This window comes from Maylandia zebra, linkage group LG16 (assembly GCF_041146795.1).
Source record: "Maylandia zebra isolate NMK-2024a linkage group LG16, Mzebra_GT3a, whole genome shotgun sequence".
NCBI classification, from domain to species: domain Eukaryota; kingdom Metazoa; phylum Chordata; class Actinopteri; order Cichliformes; family Cichlidae; genus Maylandia; species Maylandia zebra.
Window position 1 is genome coordinate 23669589 of NC_135182.1, and position 24948 is coordinate 23694536.

General features: G+C 39.1%; 2 protein-coding genes across 6 annotated transcripts; one reads left to right on the top strand and one right to left on the bottom strand.

Moving 5' to 3' along the window:
* The first annotated feature begins 343 nt into the window (after positions 1-343).
* Positions 344-7399, top strand: LOC101472658 (indian hedgehog B protein). The gene is made up of 4 exons (XM_004555496.5): positions 344-1169; positions 2291-2448; positions 2776-2879; positions 4979-7399. Exons 1-4 carry the CDS (start codon positions 861-863, stop codon positions 5698-5700), a joined length of 1293 nt encoding a protein of 430 aa, XP_004555553.2. The 5' UTR covers positions 344-860; the 3' UTR covers positions 5701-7399.
* A 2813-nt stretch (positions 7400-10212) lies between these two features.
* Positions 10213-24932, bottom strand: bin1a (bridging integrator 1a). 5 transcript variants are annotated; one of them, XM_076875122.1, is made up of 20 exons: positions 24614-24932; positions 23747-23827; positions 23520-23574; positions 23307-23401; positions 22535-22630; positions 22247-22357; positions 22023-22115; positions 21561-21646; positions 21351-21426; positions 20863-20918; positions 20021-20065; positions 18834-18903; positions 18232-18354; positions 17928-18011; positions 16085-16105; positions 12642-13031; positions 12015-12116; positions 11185-11259; positions 10992-11093; positions 10213-10899 (listed from the first exon to the last, which is right to left on the bottom strand). In XM_076875122.1, exons 1-20 carry the CDS (start codon positions 24698-24700, stop codon positions 10798-10800), a joined length of 1950 nt encoding a protein of 649 aa, XP_076731237.1. In that variant the 5' UTR covers positions 24701-24932; the 3' UTR covers positions 10213-10797. The 5 variants fall into 5 exon arrangements, with proteins under 5 accessions (XP_076731237.1, XP_076731238.1, XP_012775765.1 ...); XM_076875123.1 differs by lacking the exon at positions 20021-20065; XM_012920311.3 differs by lacking the exon at positions 17928-18011.
* Positions 24933-24948: the final 16 nt, after the last annotated feature.

Consider the following 24948-nt stretch of genomic DNA (forward strand, 5'->3'; position numbering starts at 1 on the left):
AAAATTGTGGCAGTCTACTCCAGGAAATTGATTGCTTTAATTGATTGTGATTGTTGTTTACAATGTAAAACAAAAAGCAGGGCTGTCAGAGTACAGAGCTGTCAAGGTCACAGAAAGACACAGACAACAACTGGAAATGTGAAGTGGCAGCAATAAAGGGCAAACTTGTGTTTGCTGCTTGCCTGTCTGCCAGCAGAGTGTGGACAGGACTCTCCAGTGCGCCCTGTGCCCAAGAGGGGCGGGGTGGGTGGCAGAGTATAGGAACAGAGGGAGCAAAGGAGAGAGAGGAGGGCAGGACTGGCAGGGTGCGGTCTGAAGTGGCAACAGATCGTTTTGGATCACTCAAATCCCTTCAATTCAACTGGAAAGCTGCAGCTTGTTGCACGCCGGCAGCATATGGAGAGGAAAAGCCTTCAATCCAGAGAGGGCACCAACCAAAGGGCAGGCAAAAGTGGCTGCTGTTATGACAGTTTCCCAGAGGAAAAGAAAGAGGGGGAGAGAAACCACAACACTGCAACTTGGATATCAGTAACCGCTCTCTCTCTTTAACTCTCTCACCCACCAAATCGACTTTGAACCTGTTTGTTTAAAATGCACGGACTTTACAGCCTGCACACTTACTGTTGATTCTGTAAGGCGGTGCGAGCGAAGTTTCTCAATACAGGGTCGATGTTCTGGAAAAGCTAGAAACTTTTTGGTATCCAAATGGTGCCCCGTGCAGCCGAGGTGCTGAGCTTCTTTTATCCGAGTTTTTCGGACGTGGATTTGCAACTGTCACGGACGATGGAGTCGGTAGCCAAACCGCGGAGGTACTGAAGACATCTCTCTCCCCCGGGAGAGTCCTCCCTCCCCCCGGGGCGATGCGGATCTCCTTCCTCCTTCTCACCGCCTCTCTGTGTGCCTTGGTCCTCCTCCTCCTCGCACCTGCCTCGGAGGGCTGCGGGCCGGGGAGGGGGTACGGCAAAAGGCGGCTCCCGAAAAAGCTCATCCCGCTTGCCTACAAGCAGTTCAGCCCAAACGTCGCCGAGAAGACCCTAGGAGCCAGCGGGCGTCCCGAGGGCAAGATAACACGCAACTCCGAGCGCTTTAAAGAGCTGACGCCAAACTACAATACAGACATAATCTTTAAAGATGAGGAGGACACGGGCGCCGACAGGCTAATGACCCAGGTGAGAAGGGGGATGAATGAGTAGCCTACGTATACGTTCGCAAGATGCGATACAGGCCAGAGTGCCTAAATATACCTGGTATTGCAAAAGGGGGAAAAGCTTTCTTTCTTTCTTTCTTTCTTTCTTTCTTTCTTTCTTTCTTTCTTTCTTTCTTTCTTTCTTTCTCTTTTCTTTGTTTTTATAAAGAAAGAATCGGTTGAAAGTTGATTGTAGCAAGTATACCACAAGGAGTTGAGTGACTAGGTTAGTTACACTGTTGCATACAGTTGTCTGCTCAATATCTCTGGTCAGTCAGATGTTTGAACTACAGTGATTGATTTCATTGACTCCTGGTCCTCTGGGTTTTGCTGTCTGACATACTGAACTGTTATAGACTTTTAGTGTTTCTTTTAGTCACGCACCAAGTGAGTCTCGGTCTAGACATAAACTTTGGTGTGCGTAAAATCACCGCCTTTGGGTCCCGGAGCATCTTTTCCCATCAAATATTAATGTCAGTGCTGTTTTCATATCACAATGTTCATTTGGTCAACAAGCACACACCTTAATGTAAAAAAACCCCAAAACACCCTGTTTTTTTAAGCTCTTTTTTAATTGTGAACCTTTAAACAGATCGGCTAATTCATTTAATCCTACGTTCATTCATTGATCAAAGAACTAACATAAACCACAATAATAATGCTTCTAACAATCTGGAAAAACCCACCTGGCACATTTTTAATGTACAATGACTATTTGCAGATTCTTTTGTGTTTTTTTACAATCTGAGGTATCCTGTATTTATTTTGATGATTATTATTATTATTTTAGTCACTCATGCTTTCCTGCTAGTTACCCTAGCTAGTTATCTTACTGGGCTCTGCTGTTGTCATCCATGATCCATCTCTTGTCACCACATAATGCCCCTGATTAACAGACTTATCAGAAACAGACTGTCAACACTGTAAAATGTTTTTTCTTTTCATTTGTTGATTGCCACAATGTAATCATTCTTCAGAGACATTTCATTGCAATAAATGTTTCATATACGTTTCTTCTCAAGTTTAAGTGATACTGGGACTAGAAGATTTCTTTATGTTTCTAACAGTCTGCTTTCCTTTTGTTCTTGTTTGTTCCTCTCTTAGCGGTGTAAAGACAAGCTAAATTCTCTGGCCATCTCTGTGATGAACATGTGGCCAGGTGTGAAGTTGAGAGTGACGGAGGGCTGGGATGAGGATGGTCATCATTCAGAGGACTCATTGCATTATGAGGGGCGTGCTGTCGACATCACCACATCAGACAGGTAGGCTAGAATAAGTTATGTGCTGTGAATAGGCCGGGCGTTGGCCAGAGAACATTTAAACTGCTTGTAGTGCGTGAACTGTGACACTCAACAAGTTAAACTGTCAGTTAACTTATCTGCAATGTGATGAGTCAAGCAATTGGTAAACAAATACACCACATTTTTTTAGCTGATAGCAAGTTCACATATTTTAGTCTGAATGTGGGAAAAATTCCTTCCTTACAACTTGTCTACATAAATGTCAAAGTAGAAATGGTCTTTTTTGTGAATTTTAATTCAGATGGACTCATGCTGGAAATTAACTATAATTTTTTGTCCTCCTGACAGGGACAGGAATAAGTATGCTATGTTGGCTCGCTTGGCTGTAGAAGCTGGATTTGACTGGGTCTATTACGAGTCCAAAGCCCACATTCACTGTAGCGTCAAGTCAGGTAAGAGATGTAAATTAGAACAGTGCACAGTATGTATGCATTATCAAAGTACCTCTTTGTGTGTTTTTGCTTTTGTGTTCAGCTGTTATTACTGCTAATGAGGCTGATGCTAGACCATTTGACAGTGAGCCACTAATGGTTTAGTTTCCCATTCATTGCCTTTATTAACACTCTGGGTGTGTGCTTAAGTGTATGGTCTACTGGGAGCCAATCAAAGCAGGTTGTGCACCTGTGCTCTTTGCCCAGTTTAGCCTCACATGTTGGTCTTAATAGATGTTGTGTATAGTCATTATGTAAATCGTTAGTTATCAAGGTTTTAGGATATTTAGCTGTACAACATGTGGATGAAATGAATGAAAACAAATGTAAGTAGGCTTTTCTGCATTCAGTGCAAGACTAATGGCAGCTAATACTCTATATGTAGTACCACATTTGTGGTCAAAAACCATGAAAGATATATGGTGGTTAAATTAAAATACTTAAATTGCTTGACATAATAGTGTTTTCTGTATTCTTGACTGTATATTCAATCTGCATTTTTGTAGTAGATCCATAATATTTCAGTACACATACTTTATCACATACTTTCTTCATGCAAACAATAGCTGAAAGCATTCCACCTCCAGCTATTCTAACTTTTAAGACACTTAAGAAATCCATTTACCCATGTCTGGTACCACCAGTTATTTGATGCCAAACTGCATTCTAGCAGTCTGATGAGGTTAGTAGCCTGTGAGATGATTAACTCTCTCTTTGTTCGCTATTGCTTTTCCTTCAGTAGGTTTCTCTGAGATCGCTTATCTGAGTCTTATCACCCCCTGGTCTCTGCAGCCTTCAGGCTTACCGACACACACCTTGGACAAATATTTGGCTGCCTTAAGACAGCCCTCTCACACAAACACCCACGCACATTTATACTGATTCATTTCTGTTTCACAATTTTTTGCATTAATTATTCTATTCTATTCTATTCTATTCTATTCTATTCTATTGTTCTCCCAGTTCATTTAAGACGGTAGTACCATATAGTGCTTAGTAATAGCAGGATTCTTTGCTAAGATTCGAGCCCATTGTGATGTCTCAGTGTGTATAGAACCGCTGAGACTGGGGCATGTGACCCAGTTTAAAAACAATATCTAGAACCAGAGTCTGTGTACTTTCCTGGCTCTCTGACCCCAGGCCGTGCTCTGACTGTGGTGATACAATCAGCTGGTTATCCATTAGCTCTTGCCGACTACCCCTTTTTGCCACCTCATCTCGCTGCGTCTTAAAGGGCCAAATAGCTCAGATATACTCTGCAACACTGTCACTTCGGCAATAGCAAAATAAAATAGTAAAACAAAGGATGTTTCTCTGTTATTACTCTGCTAACTGTTAACATGAAAAATCTGCTTCAGAAAGATAGAAATACAGTACATGTACATACCATGGCACTGAACACTGTTTCCATAACAGAGGGCAATACATGAAAAATATGAAGTTACAGCATTGGCTGATATTTTGCTTTGTTGTCTTTTTTTGTAAGATTTCCATTACCCCAAGAAATTGATTTGCCTTAAAAAATGTTTTGGGAACTATTTCATGTATTTCAAACCATATAAATTTATTGTAAGCATTATAAAATGGTTACAATGACACATAACCATATTTAAAGATTGCCTCACACAATGAAAGGACAAGTAATAGTTTAAAAATCCAGCGATCAGCTCTTAATTGGTTTGTTTAAAAGCAGATAAAAACATAATTTTTCTGAAGTGGGTTTCTGTGTGTGCATAGTTTCTAAGCACAAGAAGAGGGCAAGAATCAGATAGACAAGAAAGCAGTTTGAACCTTGACTTTGAGTCATAATGTATACATGTGTTAACAATCCACCACTAATCCACTGAGATAAAGTTCTTCGAGAGTCAAAGTCTTACCTGCTTTATACTCAGTGACCCAGAAAAATGTGAAATCCCTGTAGGAGACCAAATGCCGCGGTGCCTGTCCTCCTCTCCTGAGAGGACCTCCAACATTTCTCTCTCTTTATGCTTTTCATTCTTGCATTAGCACTAAATAATTACAAATAACATCATCATGTCTTTTGTTCTTCAATTCAACAGAACACTCTGTGGCAGCCAAAACCGGTGGTTGTTTCCCTGGTGACGCTCAGGTTGTCGTTGAAGGTGGTGCTGCTAAACAGATGCGTGACCTCCTCCCTGGTGATCGGGTCTTGGCTTCCTCAACAGCAGACGGCAATGGTCCTTTTCTCTACAGCCCAGTCCTATCCTTTCTGGACCGCCAGCCCAATGCCTCAAAGATCTTTTATGTTATTGGGACTAATGCAGGATTCAATATTACTCTCACAGCTGCTCACCTGATCTTTGTCACAGACTGCACTGCTGGGCTGAATCAGCAAGAGGAAGAGCCGTTATCGGGTTCCACGTGGGAAGGCAGGCCTAGATGGGGAGTAGGTCAGAGGACGGTTTTTGCCAGCGAGGTCCAGCCAGGACAGTGTGTGTTTACATCGGCAGGGGAAGTGAAGTCGCAGCCAAAACTTTCAGTTGTGACCTTTGTGAGCGAGCAGAGGAGCATTGGCTTGTATGCCCCACTCACCCAGCATGGGTCTATAGTGGTAAATGGTGTATTGGCATCTTGTTATGCTGCTGTGGACAGTCACCATTTGTCCCACTGGGCCCTGGCCCCACTACGACTCTTCTACAGCCTGATTGGGCCATCAGAAGCACAGAATGATGGGCTGCACTGGTACCCTTGGCTTCTACATTGGCTAGGGAAAATGCTGCTGGATACTACACACTTCCACCCCTGGTCTGTTGAACAATGACATAGATAAGAGGCGCAGAGACATGTTTCACCACGATGTCTTCTTTCAGTTAACACTAGTATGGAGCACTAGAACGCAAAGCACAACAACCTTTCTTTTCACAAGAAATCAACTGAGGGACCACCAAAGGCAATTCATTTTATAATGTAAATATGTTTTGTAGTAACTCCACTTGCCTGTATTTGCTGTACTTCAACAAGTTCTTTTGTTGTTCATGCAAACGAGATAAAGAGAGAAAATGAGACAGGACACATTATTCTAGTAACAGAAATATGGAAAAATAGTATTTCTAGTTTTATTCATTTCCAAAAAAATGTAATAGACATGAAAAAAATCTGATTTCTGTTTACCACAGATCAAAAACAAAGATTATACTAAAAAAAATTGCTGAGAAGTGAGACTGCCGGGTTTTTATCCTTCCTTTGTACTGTATTTACTCCAATCTGACAATATTTGAGCTTATTGATACAATTTTGTGAAACCTCTTTAGTGTCTCAGGCTTAAGATGAACACACAAAGAAAAAAAGAGGAGAAATTAGTGACTGAACAAGGTGAGATGTGAAACTTTAAATGTACATAGGTATTTATACAGTTAACTCATGGACTTTACTTAGTTTACTGTTAGATTCATCACTGCAGTAAATTCACTGATTCTTTACTCTTCCTTTTAGAGTCTATATTATATATTAGCAAATAATTTACAGAAAAATATTTAACTAGACAGTTTATTAAGTTCATTACTTTGTACATGATGAGATTAAATGTACTGGTGTTGCATTGTTTTTTGACATCTGAAAAAGGGCTTTGTTGTAACAACTGGATGGCGGAGAAAGAGTATGAATACACAGTATTTGTGTTACACTTTGTACACATACTGTATAATTCTACTTCACAACATTTGTCACTTACTGATGCAGGATTGATTAAAGGTGCTATAGTGGCCGCCCTGTCTCTGCCATCCGTTTCTACACGACTTGATTGTGTTAAACAAATTTATGTGGCTCATTTAAACGTCTCCTTGTTGATTATCAGGTGTTTTTAATTTAAAACTTTTTTATTTGTTTTTCATTGTTTCAGGTTTCCAGTTTTCAGATCAGTGCACTCAGGCTGTATTCAACTACTGTATTAAGTAGCTAGCTAGGCATCATATTAAAAACAGTACTTATTTTTATTCTTAAGCGTTTAATAGATGTTTATTTGAAACTTTGCATGGTCTTTTTTGACTTCCGTCTTTATACACTTAGCAGTATGCCAAGCAGGTCTAATCTTTTTTGTTAAATGGCTTATTGGAGATGAATAGATATGTAATATATAGTTCATATTTCCCGCATGCCCCTCCCAGTTGAGTTGCTATGTGAAGACTCAAACATTGCAGTCGATCTGGAAAATTGAAGGCATTCTTTTGTATGACTGCTCAAAGATTTGTCACATATGTATATTAAGCTATTGTTGGAGAGACTATTTAAAGATCTATTTTTTAAAAAATGTAAATGTAATATTTTTTCTGGCAACTCTGTTCATAAAATTTTGAATTTGAAATATAAAGGTTTTCTCTTGTTTGTAAACTAAAATCTGTTGTGCTTTTATCATAGCAAAAAAAAATCTAAACGAGATCGTGACAATACAATACAAAGTATCATATAGATATAGATTATCTAATAAAGTAATAAAGTGGCTATTCTGCTTGTTGTAATAGAAATGCTTTCCGTCTTTTCAAGATCTATGCTAACAAAATGGACTAGCAAAAGGATTTCATAGATAAAACATAAATAACCTATTGGTCACTTTATGAAATGATACATCTATAACTTAATATAACAGCAGCTGTGGTTAGGGTGGGCTGCTGTTTGGTTTCAGTACCAAGGACAGCAGCTCTCAGCAAAGCTCCTCTTTCCTCCCCTTGATGCCTGAAAGCTTTTTCTTTTTTCCAGGATAGGAAATTAGTCAGTGAGCACAGTACCCCCTGCTGGATGCTTCAGTATTTGCAGAGAAGCAAGAAGAAGAAAGAAGGTCCTGGCTTTAAATCCATTCTGATTCCTTTTTAGGTGTTTAGCTTTCTTCCCACAGTCGCAAAACGGAGGTAGGTAAGGATAACTGGTGATTCTGAACTGGCTGTAGGTGTGAATGTAAGAATGAAGGTTTGTCTGTTTCTTTCTCAGCCCTGCACCAGACTGGGAACCTGTCCAGGATGTAGCCTGCTTCTTTACCTATGGAATGAAGTAGATGGATGGATGTCATGAAGAACAACACGCTGAACACAATTTGTTTTTCTTAGCTGAAGAAAAACACATGAATTAGTGAGAAGTACTTTAAAATTTTGTTCACTTTGTTCACATGACCAATGATCGCAAATAATGAGCAGAGGGAGAACTGTTTTTTGTTCCCATCTATCTATATATAGTTATTTATTAGACAAAGAACAAAGTGTGTTTTTATAACCAAATTTTAAAGCCGGCATTAATAACATTTAAAATATAATTTTGATTTGAACAAATTGGTGGATTAACCAGTTAACAGAACGAAAAATTCTTTCAGTAAGCAGCAATTTTGTTAATTAAAAATATTGTAAGGTTTATGCCACATCTTACACTCAGTGTTGGCATGATAAATTTAGTAGGAACTGTAAGGTACTGTACATTTAATAAATAGGAACCACAGACAAGTAGCTATTATATTTTTTATCTTTAATATTGGTCAGTTAGGTACAGGAAAGTCCTTTGTGTCATACCCCATAGCTCAACATAGGAGAGTGTTACATAAAGACAAATACAGAGCCAGACTCAGGTAAACATGACTAATTTATACAAAAAAGGGAAAAGAAATAGTGATTAATTTGCCTTAATGTGAAGCTGTTGTTCTCACGTGTTATAAGGCATTTTAAATATACATGAACAAAAGAAAGAAATGCAGTCCAAAGTGGTTTAAAAATACTGAAAACCATTCGAAAAAGTCCACTTGTGTCTGGTTGCTTGGAATTTGTCTTTATGTGACAAGCCTCCATGTAATTAGCTCTGTTTGGACCACGATACCTAGCAACATTTTGAGGCAAGGCTGATGGGCAACCAGCAGTAATAATCAGGACTGATTTGAAAGAGAATGGCAGAAAAACACACACCATGACTGCCCACCACCATCTTATAAAGTTTAACAAAACACATAAAAAAATAAAAATAAATACCTTGTTTCAACTGCCTCAAAAGTGACCCAAGTATCACTGTCTTAAATTAAGGGTGTTCACACAACAACACATGGGAAGTCAGCATGCACACAGTAACACACATACAATATGAATGTCTTTATAGAATATGTATCTGTCATCACAGCTTGGTAAAATTACACTTATACACAACAAATGCACAATAACACCTGGAACCGTAATACCAGCCAGTGGAAAAAGGCCCAAATACATTTGAGTTGCCCTTGTCCGGTCAGAAAAACTTCCCCTGGTAGGTTGTGGCGGTGGTATCATCCAATAACAATAGCCTATAGATAAAGATTTCTGATCTCAAACAACTCATAAACACACACACATACAATCGTACACACGTACATTTTCTCTCAGACTTATTACATGTTAATAACATCATGAGAATCGCTGTTAATTCAGTGACTGAATGAATGACTGAATGTGAGATAGTTTTAACTACCTACGCGGCTACGTCGAGAGCAGTAAACCTTACAGAAGTACAAAACACTCCATATCATCCTCAGTTGGCAATTCTGTTGACATAGTTACATTAGGCTATATGTAATCATTGCTTGGCAGCATATAAAAATAAAAGAAGTTGCTCTGGTGCATATTCATAATCATCTGCATGTGAGTTAAATAGTCTCTTTGCAAACAGAGGGAACTGTTTTCGGCACATTTATTTATTTATTTAGTTAGTGAGGCTGGCTCAGTTATTATATATTTGATTAGTATAAGGGTGTTGCCATATCTATAAACTATTATACTACCAGTAGCAGTTTCTTGTTTCTGTATTTTGTAGGCTAGCTTTTAGCAAGCCAGGCTAATGCATATTTGAAATCGCTTGATAAGGTAAAAAAACAAACAAAAAAACAACAACAGTCAAAAATAATTTATCAATTAGTCATTAATACCATATGAGACTCCCAGACCAGAAATCATAATTATGGATTCCTTGTTTACTTGACTGTTGTCCAGCAATGTAAATCCAGTAATATGTTGATCAGTTAACAACATATATGTATTTATTTGGATTTTAACAACAGGTTCATACTACCTATACCACCACAGAGTCTAAACTAATACAACAACCAAGGGCCAATCTTCTATAAGTAAACAGTTAAAATAGGGATAAAGGACAGGTTTTATCCAATGCAGTTTATCAGGAGTGTGATCACTAATCTGAGAACTCCAGTCCTAGTTAAAGATCTGCTGCTGGGCTGATGAGGTTTCAGTACCATGTAAGTTCAAAGTTAGAAGGAAAGTGAAGTTGCAAGCTAGGAGTTGGTTCGATTTTTTCAGCGTTTTAATCTGCTTAGTGACTGTTTCTACTAAAGTGAAGTGTTTTTACCTTTTGCTCAGCCTTACATTCTCTTAACAAATCCATTTTTAGACTGACGTGGGTGTAAGACGCTCTGCTACACCTGACATCATACTAACTACAAACGGTCCTTGATATCTCATTCCCAGTTTAAAACATGTCAGTCAACATCTTTCGCATGATGACGAGTGATCAAAGATAAAAGATTTTAATGCCATTTCAGCTGCAACCATTTCAGGAATCACCATCCTTTCATTTATTCAGTATGAGCTCGAGTCTCCAATCACTTCCTCAAATATCAGGTAATTGCAGAGAAAAACTGCTGAAAGTGAAACCTGTGAAATGGCTACATCTGTAATTTGTAAATGTTGGCAGAAATCCACAGAAATGCCAACATCCCCTTTTAGCACAGTGTAGCAGACCTTAGAAATGCATGATTTCATCCAGGGCTGTGACAGCTCTGCTTTTATGGCCAAAGTCCTAGGAAAGATACAGTATCAGGGCAAGAAAGGGAAAATGGGCAAGAGGAAGAGAAACATAAAGAAAGAGCCGGACTGCGGTCCTGTCCTCTCGTAGATAAGAGGCAGCCTCACAGCCTCTGGGTAAAGTTTTCGGGAAATACTCCTTTAGTGCCATTTTCTTTGTTTTGCTGCCAGTCGTCTTGCTTTACTCCCATCAGCCAGCCTTCATCCTAAGCACACAAACATGCAAGCAATCAGATAACAGTGTCAGTGTTTCTGTGGCACAAAAGCACATGAGTACGCGTTTGAATTTTGAGTTTACCTGTTCTTCGGGGTTGTCAAAAGTCACTACTAGCACCACGTCACCGGCCTTCATCTCCAGTTCATCTGTGTCATTGGCAGCATAATCGTGCATCACTTGGACCTATTGTATATAAATGCTAACATGAGTTATCGTCGTATAAACAAAATACATTTTACACTTTTAGGTTTTCCCATTTGGTCTCCTGTTTTACCTTGAACAGAAAGCCAGGAGGCATCTCTGCAGATTCTGATGCTACTTCTGTTGATTCTGCTGCTACTGCAGGTGTCTGGACAATAAATACATTTAAAAAAAATGCTTAATTTATGGATACATTATTTAAATAGTAACATTTCACCTTAAAGCACACATACATGTCCATTAAATTTTACTACCTGTCTTTTTTAAACAAAATAACGACCTCATCAGATATATTATTTTGTGACTAATGAGATGCACTTTGTCTTTTATTGTATAGTTGAGTCGTTAAAAGACAAATGTAGTTACCTAAAAAAAAACATTGCCAAGTATAAGGTTTACAATGTACATCACTTTGTCTTTCAACTGGTCCTTTAGGAGTAGAAACAGCCGATCATCTGCTCCATGTCATCCTATCTCTAGCATCCTCTTCTTTCACACCAACCCTCTGCAGGTCCTCCTTCACAGCATCCATGAATATTCTCTGAGGTCTTCCTCTTTTCCTTTCTTGGCAGCTCCATCTCCAAAATTCTTCGATATATCCACTATTTCTCCCCTGAACATGTTCAGCCTTGCCTCTTTTACTTTTATTTCCAAACCTCTCAACCTGAACTGTTGCTTTGATACACTAATTTTTAATCCTGTTCACCCAGTAAAAAATCTTAACATCAGCACTGCCAACTCTATCTTAGCCTCTTGTCATTTTGTTGGTGCCACAATCTCCATAAATAACAGAATAAATATAAAATCCAGAAAAGTAAGGGTCGTTTTTGTTACATAAAAAAATGCAGCTCTAAGTTAATTATAGCAATCGCTACATATTATAAATTAAACTCTTGCGCTCACCTCCTCTTCCTCCTTTGCTTCTTCTTCCACTACTGGTGCAGCCGGTGCAGTTGGTGTAGCTGGTTCAGCTGCTGCAGCTGCTGCAGCTGCTGCAGAGTCTCCCTGGTAGCAGAGAGAAAGATAAATAACAAGAGAGGTTAAAAGGTGAGACGGATAAAACCTTAAATTAAAGAGGGGCAAAGAATGAAAGAAAGAAGAAACAGACAACATGAGACAAAGACAAGCAGAAAAGCCTAAACAGCAAAGTCTTTGTTATTACAGGCATGCTGCACAGATGCAAGATTAAATACTACTGTACAGTTGCAATAAAGCTTTTGCACAGAATACTATGTGTGTGGATTAGCAGTGACTGGGATTAACTGAGTGTAGAGAAGCAGATGTTGCTATTCTTTTCCTTCCCTCAACAATTTATTTTCAACTTGCCCTCTTTATCACATTTGATGCATCCATGCTTCAGGTCCAGATGCATCCTAAATCTTTCCATGTCAAGATTTCTCCATCTGCCACCTTTTATTCACATGATCTTTTTCTCTCCAGTACCCCATGCTCAAACCTCTTTCTTAAGAGTCGATGCATCCATCATTTTCATCCAGATGCATCTCTATATTTTTTTCTCTCCTTGGTTACCTGACCCTCTTCATTATCCAACACAGCAGCAGCTGGGGGGGCTTCCTCCTCAACTGCGTCTGCTGGAGCCTCATCTGCAGGTGTTTCATAGTCTGTGGCAGGCACCTCTGCGACTGGTTGGCTTTCCTCATCGCCCCAGCCCTCTTGGGCTTCAGCTACGGTGTCATAATCAACCGGCTGGTTTTCATCATCCCCCCATCCCTCTTGAGCTGCAGCCAAAGGGTCATAGCGAACTGGCTGGGTTCCGTCATCCCCCCAGCCCTCTGTAGCAGCTGTGATGGGATCATAGTGGACAGGCTGCGAACCATCATCCCCCCAGGCCTCTGTAGCAGCAGCCACAGGGTCATAGTGCTGTGTGGTCGCTTCTTCTTGGGCACCACTGTCCTCAGGCTGAAGGGCAAGGGTCAGGTTTCAAGGAGTCAAGAGGGCACAAGAGATATTTTACCTTCTGGATATTCTAAGGGCTTCATAAATCAAATGGGATCAAGAAGAATTAAAAATAAGAGAAAGCTGGAGATGTTGTATGACCAGTTTAAGACTAATAATAAAAGTAAAGTATTGTTAATGTAGAAAGGGGTTTGATATTTTTTTTAAAGTGTAACTAAATTGATTTAGAAGAGGTACATTCATAAGAAAGAAAGGAGGGAGTTTGAAATGTTTAAATACTAACAGGTCATACAAGTGATTTTGAATGTTTTAGCCCTTAATGTAACAACTATCTTTTACTAAATCTTATACTGGCCATATTGATGTAGCCAAAATACTTCTCTGTTTCCAAAGGATGATAGTTTTCACTTTGTCTTTAAAGAACACTGTAAGCATTTGGAAATTGACCAACTGTTGTATTTTGCAAAGGCAAATGTTTTCTATTCTTTCCCGATAAAGGGTTTTAGTTGCTCATCAGGTCTAGACTGCAGGCAAGCAAGTTTTGCACCTGGACTCATGCTACAAAGCCACGCTGATAGAATCTGTACAAACAGACGCTTGGCATTGTCCAGGTGAAATAAGCTAACTGTGTATGACATTGTCTGTCTACCAGCATAAAACCTGCATATATCATTCAGCATTAATGGTCCCGTACATCAGCGGTCCACAACCTTTTTTGCGCCATGGACCAGTTTAATGTCAGACAATATTTTCACGGACCGGCTTTTAAGGTGTCGCGGATAAATACAACAAAATAAAATGATGCAACCAAGACAAAAACTGTGGTATTATGTAAGTATAATAATAAATTGTTATTATTATAATAATAATTGTGTAACTTTATTAGCAGCATCCTCCTGAAATGCACCAACAACATTGAGAGTAACATCCTCCTCTCTGCCCTTTAATGCTCTCTGGTCACTATGGTAACACGGAAATATTTCTTTCAAAATAAGACACATAGCTACAACATGGGAAAAGACCCAGGGAAACCGAGTTAATGATAAAAACCCAGAATTTCACACCCGAGCTTCAACTCTCGCGGTACCAAACGACTCACGGACCGGACCGGGGGTTGGGGACCGCTGCCGTACATGGCATGGAAGTTAACGTGTACTGTACCTGTACTAATGTACCACAATCTGGTTTTTGTTTGTGTGACTATCATGAAAATTGGGGACATGGCATGTCACATTGTCCAAAGACTGTTAAGCATTTTGAAATCTTGGTTCACAGGACAGTTTTCTAATATGTCTTGGTCTTATTTACGTTCACAGTAGAAGGTGGAGAGATTTGTTGATTTTCTTTAGGCTATATGTTGTTTTAAGACTGACAGCAGTTTTCAGAAATGTTCTTGAGCCCTATATGGGCTCTGCATGGCTTGAGAGCCCCAAAAACATGGCCATTCAATATCGTATTTTAGCACAATCCCTTGTGTATAGAGTATGGAGTGTATTTCTTTTAATGACATAATGTGTCACATAATGTGTCTTTTTTTGAGAAAATTCTGACAACATTCATATTCTTAAATAGAATAAATAGAATAGAATAGAACAGAATAGTTCTTTATTGTTATTTTACACTTTTTGGTTTTGGCTTGACTTTTTTAAAATATTCAATCTTCATTTGGAAACAGGGCTGTACTTAATGTTAAATAAGGGGCTAAAACTCTTGCAAAATGAGAATGGTCTTTTGAAGGGATTTGAACAGCGATAAGTATTATCCTTATCAAAATAATTGGTAATATTTAAAGATAAAAATAAAGAAATGTATCTTAATTGAGCAGAAACAGGACCATGGGAGATCAGAATATGTCATTGCTCACAAGCATTATCATCATAATTACCATAAAGCCCATGAAGATTGATGTGGAAGTACCAACCTTTACAGAAAAGGTTCAGATTAAATCAAAAGACAGATGAGGGTTAAGGAAGGGTGGCAGTAGAAGGCAAAAACATAAAAGCTGTCAGCTTTTTCCCATCAGAAGATAGATGTTGGATCTTCTGTGTGTGGTTAGCAAGCATGGTTTCTAATCCAAGGCTATGTTCAGATGGAGAAAGAGGAAGGAAGCTTTGTAAGAGTAGACATGTCAGTCCTTTCTGAGCCATCACTGCTTTGCCTCAGCCTCAAATATAGCAAAACTCCATGATTGTTGAGACACGTCTCTCTTAACAGCGAGAGGGACGAACAAAAACGTAGGTTAATGGTCAAAAGGCCAAGCTACGAAAAAAGGCTTTGTGAAGTTGCCCAGTAGCTCTTGTTAGTTTACCAGACTCGTTTGTATAACACAATCCACAGCAAGCGTGAGCAACTTCACTAAACTTTGAGAACACAAAAGATCCCTGTGTGTCACATGAACCATGAAAATAACATGTAAAGGCTACATGTTCTATCAGTTTGACATGTGAACATACAGGTACAGCATGTGAAGGGAAACAGAAAGGAAATAAGTCAATTCAGTTGCAAATGATTTCAAACCACAGAAAATATTTTTCACTATTAATATTATGTTTCACTTTTACATTAGAATTTACCATAAAACACTGGGTACACTGGGGCTTTTAAAGGTCAGTGGTGTTTTCAGGAGGCAAAAGAAATAGAGTGATTTTAATTGTGGACTGCACACAAGACACTAATTATATGGACTCAGTATGTATAACTGTATGAAATGTCAACTTGGAACTGAATTGACTCAAACTCATTCACAAGCTCCATTTGTGCTGTTCAACAATATCTTCAGTGTCTATCAAATCACGCACTGCAGACACAAAGACAATGCACAAACAGATTTGGGACAGACAAATGAAAGAGGTCAGTGTATTGAAAAGCTTGCTAAACAGAAAAGCTGTAATAGAAAAGGCATAATAGGAGCGGGGCTTCTATAATGTATGACTGTTATTAAACTGATGGTTACTAGAAAAAAATAGAAATAAGTATTGATGAAGATGATGATAATTAGATTTTTTGCTAATTACTGTTGCACTTTTTTTTTTTTAGCATGAGTATAGATGGCTTACCCATGAGTCCCAGTTTGCAGGCTGTGGAAAACAAAGGAAGTAATAAATACGAAGAGCAGAATACTTTACAGGGTTGTTGCTTTTGCCTTTTACATTCAATAAGACACGCCCCATGCTCTAGAGCTACAAGCCCATAGCATAAGATCTCCAGCAGAACAACTGTACAAGCACTATGTGGTAAAGTATTAACTGATGTGTGAAGTCTGAAGGGGTAGATTTGTTAAATATATTAGTATATTATTTAATTGTGTTAAAAACTAACAACACTCTCAGACCAATGGATAACAATGTCACTTGGAACAGAGGACAATATTTTAACATTAAGATTTGGCAGCCTGTAAAACTAAGTCATAGAGCATAGCAAGAGCATTAGGGAATCCACAGTTAGGTCCACAATTACATTTTTTGTAATTTTGCCTCAGTACACAAATATAGGCAATATGATAACAATTAAAGTGATAATTGACGTGTTAACTTTTAGCTTTAACTCAAGCATCTTAAAAAAAGCCTTCCGTTAATTGATTATGAATTATAGCCTTGGCATTGTAGGGCCCCCCAACCAGCAATAGCAGATGGCTTCCCCTCTGAGCCTGGTTCTGCTCAGATTTCTTCCTGTTGAAAGGGAGTTTTTCTTTCCCACTGTCTCCTTGCTTGCTCATATGGGGTCATCTGATTTTGGGGGTTTTCTCTCTTATATTGGAGGTTCTTTAAAAAATATATATATACATACATATAAAGGGATTAAGGAAAATATTAAGATAAAAGATTTTATCTCTCATTTGAGGAAATAACTTGTGATTTGGGGCTATACGCATGAACTTGAACAGAATTGAACTAAAGTGAATATTATACTACCACTAGTATAATGATTAATGAATATATAGTCAAACTATAACTGCGCTCTATGTACTTCTGTGCACTTCACAGGAGCATTTCTGATATTAATTATCAGTGATTCGTAGCTTTTCACCAGATCAATATTTTTACTGTACTATTAGTTTTGGTTTGCTCATCATGTACTTTCGTGAAAAAATATCTTTTGGCATGTTGGATGTTTAACGTTTTCACAAACTAACTGTAACTTTGCTAATTTTAGTTTAATTATACATTATGTGTACTTTAAAACCAAAACAATTAACTGAAATGGGTTAAAAAGCTCTATACACTGGGCTTCAGAGTGGGGAATTTAAAATGTATGGGTTTGTCATTGCAAGCTTCTTGTCTTTCAAGCTATGTAAATCACAAGTAATGGCATGTAGTAACTTTGATCAATACCATGCATAGTATAAGCCAAACAAAAATAGATCATTTAAGTATTTGAAAGAATAAAAGCAACTTCCCAGTAACATGAGGACCGTTTAGGTTATTGAGAATTTGTACAGTCTTGGGGACCAAGAAAGAACAGCAAAGCAGGGCTGTAGTCTGCAGTTCATGCCATGAGTGATCCATGGAAAGTGCTAAAGCAGGAAGAAGTGTACACTAGAGGCAGGTGTCTACAGGTCATCATGCCTTCATCTAACTCTTTTTTGGTATTTTGGAAAGAAGCAGAGCAGGCAACACTTCAAACTATGCCACGCTTACCAAGTGATTTCAATTTCTATTCAGACCTATCAAGCTTATTTCAGCATATTTAAAGTGAACCAACCACACTGGCAATGGCAGATGTTGTTGGCTAATCCTTCATTGGACATCTCATTCTTTAACTCAGTTCATTTGGAATTAAATATCATGAAATGAACTTAAATTCTGTCTGAATAGAAACTAAAACCTCTTGTGAAGACTGACATATCTTAAAAGAGAGAGGGTCTCTAGGATCTTTATCTTCATGCCGTGAATCATCCACCTGTGTGACCGTGGAGGCTTTGGTTGCTGCACTGAAAGAATCCAGGTCCATGTCCAACAGGTTGCTCACTGCAGGACTGTCAAACTGATAACAACAGGAACAGGAGGGCTCATTGGCTAATTGGGCACAACAGTGGGAGGGGGGATAAGGACAGAATTGAAAAGACAGAATAGAATAGAATAGAATAGAATAGAATAGAATAGAATAGGAGAAATTAGAGGAGGTGCAGATCAGAAGCGGGTGTTCTGACCTGCACAGAAAAGGGGAAAGCTAAAGGGTTCATCGACAGCAGCTGCTCACTGACCTCTGTAGGGGAGGTGACGTTGATATCAGGAGTAGCTGCAGCATCAAAAAGGTTGATGATATTCTCTGTTTTTAGCTCTTTAGATGGTGTCACCTTGGGTGGAGGAGGCACTGCTGGTCTGAGCTAGAATATAGAAAAAAGGCAGTAATTAATTCCTTCAACTAGACAAATCAATTGGACTTTGCTGTTATGAATGCAAAATTCATATTATGCAGTTCAATTTTGTCGGAATGTGCAAATTATATTTTGTATTCATTTGTTTTGAAGTACATGCCAGATGGATCAACATAAATAAGTTCTACGATAGTCTCACAAAAACTTTACCATGAAGCCGTGAATGTGTTTACATATACGATAATAGCCTAAACTGGGGTTCTATTGCCGATCACAAAGAGTTGACCTGAATTTAAAAACAAATGAAAAAAAATGTTTTGAAAAAACAAACAAACAAATAAACCACTTGCAGCCCAAAATCCACAGGTATGGCAACCCTATGTGTAAGTGATGATGGCTCCCCAGAAACTAAAACACTAAATGATCCTCTGTGTATTCTGAACAAAGAGAAAACATCAGTGTGTGTGTGTGAGACACTGTTTGTCTACCTTGGATGGGGATTTGGGGATCGGGGGTGGTCCTCCTGGCCTGAGAGTGTGGTTAGATGCCTCTTTACCGCTGAGTAAACAAGATAGAGAGAAAGAGGGAGAAGAAAAGAAAACGAATTACAGAGAAAGCAATGAAGACGGCAAACGATATGAGATAAAAGCGCCGAGGTTAAAGAAGCAGCTAAATGCTAAAACACAAGATTGTAAGAAGGGTTACAAGACATGCACTGCAAGATTTCAAGCTGAAAGTGTTAGAAAAGCTGTCATGCAAGAAAAGTGAGTCCCCTTTCATGGTTTCAAGTCCTCTCCTCTCATGCAAGCAGGCTTTGTTTGTGCCTCCAGTAAATCGTCACAAGCGAGCAGTGATAGAGGCAACTCCTGTTACAGAGAAGATGCTCTAAAGTGGATAAAAGCTGCTCCAGAGCTGCAGATATTAAAAAAACGTTGACATATACCTGTAACTTAAAGCTGCAACAGGTGATTTTGTACACTGGCTGTTTTAGATGGCAGTGAGAGGTACGTTTTGGAATGTCAAACACATCAAGGAATTTGGTGTTTAGGATTCAGGGAAAGACAACAATTCTGGAGCTCCAGAACTCCAGGGTCCCCCCTAAGATCCAGGCTTATTTTGTGTCAGCATCTCTGAATATGTATGCTGAGTCATTTTACCACAGACAGAAGCTGCAGCTCCACTGATGTGTGTTCACTTATGGATCCTACAAAAACAATGCATGTTTATATATCTACAATTTAGTCATTTTAATCTTCTCTAATTTATTTTGGTCCATAGTTTTTATGATGGACCTTTGCTCTATTGTTGGATTTCAGTTCCTTGGTTTCCACTTGGCTTGAAAACATTGAACACTACTGACTAATGCAGGACCGACTGAAAATTCACCTTCTACCTTACGGTGAAAGACAGCATAACTGTTGCTAACAGTGACAGTCTTGCGTGGCGCAGCATATAAGACACACAGGTCTACTCAACTCTATCTGCAGCTCTGAGCACGAAACTTTCCGATCCAAAAGTACTTCTTTGAAATCACTTGCACAAATCAAGCATCCAGTGCTCTGAAAACTCCCAAGTCTGCAGACTGACTAACATACACGCTAGCTCAACAGACAGGTCAGTTGGACAGACAGACAACAGTTGTTTCATCATTGTTACCCCAGCTGCTTCCAGTTACCTCCTATTTGCTCCTGATGATGAGGCGCCGCAGATACCTGTCTTGCTGAAAGGGGGGGTGGGGGATTCAGGGGTAGCTCTAAGTTAATCCATTGCTGTTTTTGAAATGTGGTGTAATAATCTAAAAGATTCACAGTGATAGATTATTGCACCACTTCAGACATGCATCATAAATTAGTGATGCAATAGAGAGATCAGCCTTCAACATAAATCAGTTAAGATCATACATTACTCTAAAATATTTATCCCTTACAAGCACTCATAGAAACGTCTTCTATTTGCTGTTAATGTTAATCAAAAAATGAGGTATTTTTGGAACCTGCAGGATTTACAAATTAAAATAAAACTCTGCTCATAAACAGTGTGGACAAAAAAAGATGTATAAATAACCTCCCCACTTCATTTATGCATCAAAAACAATGGCTTTGCGCTCTTCCTAAGGTAAACTAGTTTATGAGGCTCAGCATTCTGAAATCACTGTCAGGATTTTTTTTTCAAGCAGCTGTTTCAGGTAATCTGAAATGTTTCCAGTACCTCAGGTGTGTAAAACCCAATTTTATCAAAATAAAATTTGATTAAAATTAGTGCTGTCAGCGTTAATCTCGTTAAAATGACGTTAAAATGCATTAACGCGGCAAATCTCCGTTAGCGAGTTAGTTATGGCATTAACGTCATTTTAACAAGATTAACGCAGACAGCCCTAATTAAAATAGAAAAATAAGATGATATCTGTTTAATTCCACAGATCCCTCCTAAAGCTTAACCTCTTATGTAAAAAGAATATGAAACAAGCAGTTTCCAAGTACCTGAGAGAATTTAAATGACGGCTCATTTCTCACTAACCTAGTTGTGTCTGTTTCCTCCAGTTTCTCCAGGGTGTCATACATATCCTGATCCAACTGTAGAGACAGAAAGATGGTGTGTAAGATAAACATTTTTATATCATGTATTTATTTATTTAATTAATATTACATTTCCTTTGCCACCTTCTTTGATTTATATTTTACACTGCAAAGGCACCCTCCTAATAGATATTGTTATCCATGTATTGTAAAGTGTGTTTGCTACAGTTTGTTTCCATCGTCGGGTCCAAACAAATTACTTAGAAACTTTTCTCTTTCAAGGGAAAAAACAGAAATACATTAAAACACACTTTGCACTAGGTGATAAACAAGGAAGGTTAGATCAGATTTTATATTCAGCTGCAGGCCCTGCTGACATAGTCGATGGCCTCGTCTGGCCTGAACTGTTATCTGATATACTGCATCCATTTCTCTCGTCTAATCTTTATCTAAATCCATCACTGCTAGAGGCTTATAGAAGACTCCTACCCGACTCATTTCTTTGTGAAACTTCTCCTCAAAACCAGCCAAACTCTGGAAGGTGCTGACATAAAACCCAACACGACTAGAAAGGGCAGAGAAGAGAGAGACAGCACTGACTGCATTAACAGCTTGACTTCATTTAATATGCCTATAAGCACAGAAGAAAGTGAAATGCACTGATCCATTTAGGAAAAATCAAAAACACATATTCCCTACCTGTTCCAAAGTGATGGCAACTCTTCTTGCAAGTCAGCATTAATCTCCTCAAACACCTTCTGGGCCCTTTCTAGCTCCTCCTCAGCCTGAAATTAATGAATTAGAGTATGTTTGCAAGTGTGTTAGATGTTCTGGTAATGAATTAAATACATTGTGTGTGTGTGTGTGTGTGTGTGTGTGTGTGTGTGTGTGTGTGTGTGTGTGTGTGTGTGTGTGTGTGTATGCACGCACAACATCTCTTCCACCACTGATTGTGCTTAATATGATTTGTTCTTTTTGATGTTCTCATTTTCAATTTGCCCTCATTAGATTATCAACAGAGAGGACAGACAAACACAGGGATCATCTCTAGAAAGGCTTCCTGAAACTAGCTCATACTGACTTCTTTGTTATGGTAACATATATTTTACTGCTGGGTTACCAGAAAACTCCTTACAATTGTAGAATAAGGTAAATATGTACCTGGCTCCTGGAAAGACTGCTTTGGGCAACGTTGTGTGCAGACAGAATACCCTGAGCCCATCCTGGAGTGGCCCTTTCCAACAAGGATGAGGGCTACAAAACAAACATATATTTTTTTTTAGGTTTCTTACATGTTGATTCACCTAAATAATGAACTGAAAAACAAAATAATTGTTGAATTTTGCATCTGAGTGATTACAAACACCGCAGCGCATTTGTTTTACCTTAGTAATTTTAATGCCCCCGTCCTTTTTCTTGGTTTTGTGTGTCACGGCATAGTTATGCCTGGCACTGTCGTAATCTACCAGCTTCCTGTCCCTTTTAGCTATACGAGTCTGAATAAAAAGAAAAAAAAAATGTATTATTCACTTTCTTCATTTATATCGAAATGCTCAGTATTCATACAACATGCTTTCCAGCAAGGTCACAATATATAAAAGAGACGCTCACTGCCACTGGATTAACATTTAAGACCAACGATTTTTTGTTGAGGTCACGACCTCTTAACTTACCTTAATATCAGGGAACTGGCCCAGGTAAGTATCCATGGAGATGAGAGCATGATCAACCAGCTTCTGGTGGTAATCAGTCCAAAGCACATCACAATCCTGCAAGATGAAGGAATGTACAGAAGCAGGCACAAGACAGACTGTTTAACATTATACGAGACAAATCTCCTGCAGAGCACATTTTATATTGGAGTAGCATGCAATGTGAATATATTTCTCCTTTACTTTGTAACTTGTTTCAGGAGCTCTGTCGCATCATTTTGACTTGTGGTCTTCACTAAGGCAAAAGCCTTTTAGCTAATTGCAATGACTTCTTGCTATTTGTGGCTAATCAAAAATGACCTCAAGAATACAATTAGAGGACATTTTAAGGATCTCTGCAACATTTTTCACCAGACGTGGTTCTACGACATTCAGCATAATATAAAGTCTGTAGCAGTACAGTTTTTCATGCTATGGGACTATAATTGCTTGCAGAGATGGACAGCCTGAATATTTCAGAAGAGCGGTTATTCTATTATTTTCTAATCAGCTTGGAGGACTCGTGTAGTTGAAACCATTTATAACACAGGATTGGCGAACATCCTTCCGTTTACCTCATGACGACCAGACTTGTAACACTCAGCACTAAGTGGGCACGCATACTTGAAGGCAAGAAAAGTATAACCCCTGTATCACACAACTTTCAGGATGTCTAAGCGCACACATCATGTACACACATATAGCCTACTCACTTAATATGGCTTTTAAAGAAATAGTAAAAAGTGTTTCTCACCTCCACAATGGAGTCCACTTCATTCTTGCCGTACCAGTCTTGCTCATACATGTCAGCTAGACATGCCTGAAGGTTCTTAGAGGACTCATGCATGGCTAAGGACAAACATACATCCTCTATATTAGCTTATATTAGTGTGTATTCATACGCCAATGAAAGTGTGTTTCTGTGTGTTTGTGTCTCTGGATTGACTTGTGTGTTTGTGCGTGTCACCTTTCACAGCCTCGAGGTATGCTCTTAAATCCCTCTGGAGTTTGCTGCCTTCAGCCTGAGGATGAAACACTAAATGTGAGCCTCATCAAAAAACGCCAATCGTGTATTATATGCTGTGGATTCAGACTCAATGCAGGCTACAGTTTATCCTATTTTAGGCCATACTATTGTTGATATCTAGAAAATGTTTAATTATGACTCCATGAGTCACTGAACTGCACTCTTACATATTGTTTGTTGAAGTTGATTACTCCCTCTTCAAAAGCGACATCTTTGGTCTCGTCTGCTTTGCCAAGTTTCTGCAGAACCTGTCACACAAATAATGATTGAAAACATCAGACCGTACAACTGATTCCCAGCAGCTTTCTGTTTTGCCATCAAAAATCAATAGTATTTCTTTGCATTTGGTTAGAAACATGAAGTGACGATGTAAAACAGAAACATACACACACATGGCAAGTCTTTTTTTTTTAATATTTGCCATATTGATGGGACATATAGCCAAAATCTCTATACACAGTCTAATTTCCCCCTTCGGTAACATTCACACAGACATAGTATGCATGTAGGGAGGCACCCGTGTCTGCTTTCTGTCTATCTTTAGCCTTACAGCAGGCTTTATAATACCTTTAGCTGAACAAATAGCGCCCCCTCCCAAATATTGAGCGCAAAGTGCAGGTGTTTAAAAGCGTAGTCTGTGGCCTCCTCTACAACCTATAGTCAACATATTGCTGCATGGTTGTTTAATAACGGCCTCAGAACGTATGAGATGATGCCCCTTACTGAGTAACATCACTCATCTGCCAGTTTAGATAGGAGCCTTCAAATACCAGACACATCAGGCTAGATCATGAGCGGGCCTACACCATATCTGACTGCAGTACGTGTCCGCTGTGTGACAGTGTTTTAAAGCAGGGGAGCAGCCTATTTCAAGTAAACAGCTTCTTCCTTAAATACAGCAAACTCCACGCTTATTTGATGATGTCGTGATGCGACACTGCGCCTCTGTGGAGGATGCGGCATTACTGCTTCGTGGCGTGAGGGCCGGAGATATAAATTTACCACACAGCAACGCGTAAGGGAGACACGCTTACCTTTTCTTGCGCTCTGGTTAGTTTTTTCTGCACGTTACTGGCCACTTTCCCTGCAGTGAGCCCCTTCCCCAAATTCAGCTCAGCCATCTTGTAGCGTAGATCAGTCTTTGGATGCGGGAGGGAAGGGAATAAAAGCAATAACGATCGGAGGGACCGCTACGGTTACTGTTGAGGCAAATGCATCAATGTCCAGTTGAGAAACAACGAGGACAGGTGTAGTTGTGTGAGGTTATGATGTACCTGTGGGAAAATATGTGTGCAGAAAGCTAGCTTGTAGTCTCTAATATTGCACTGCTGTGTGTGCGCGTCCCTGACAGGAGAGGAGGAGGAGGATG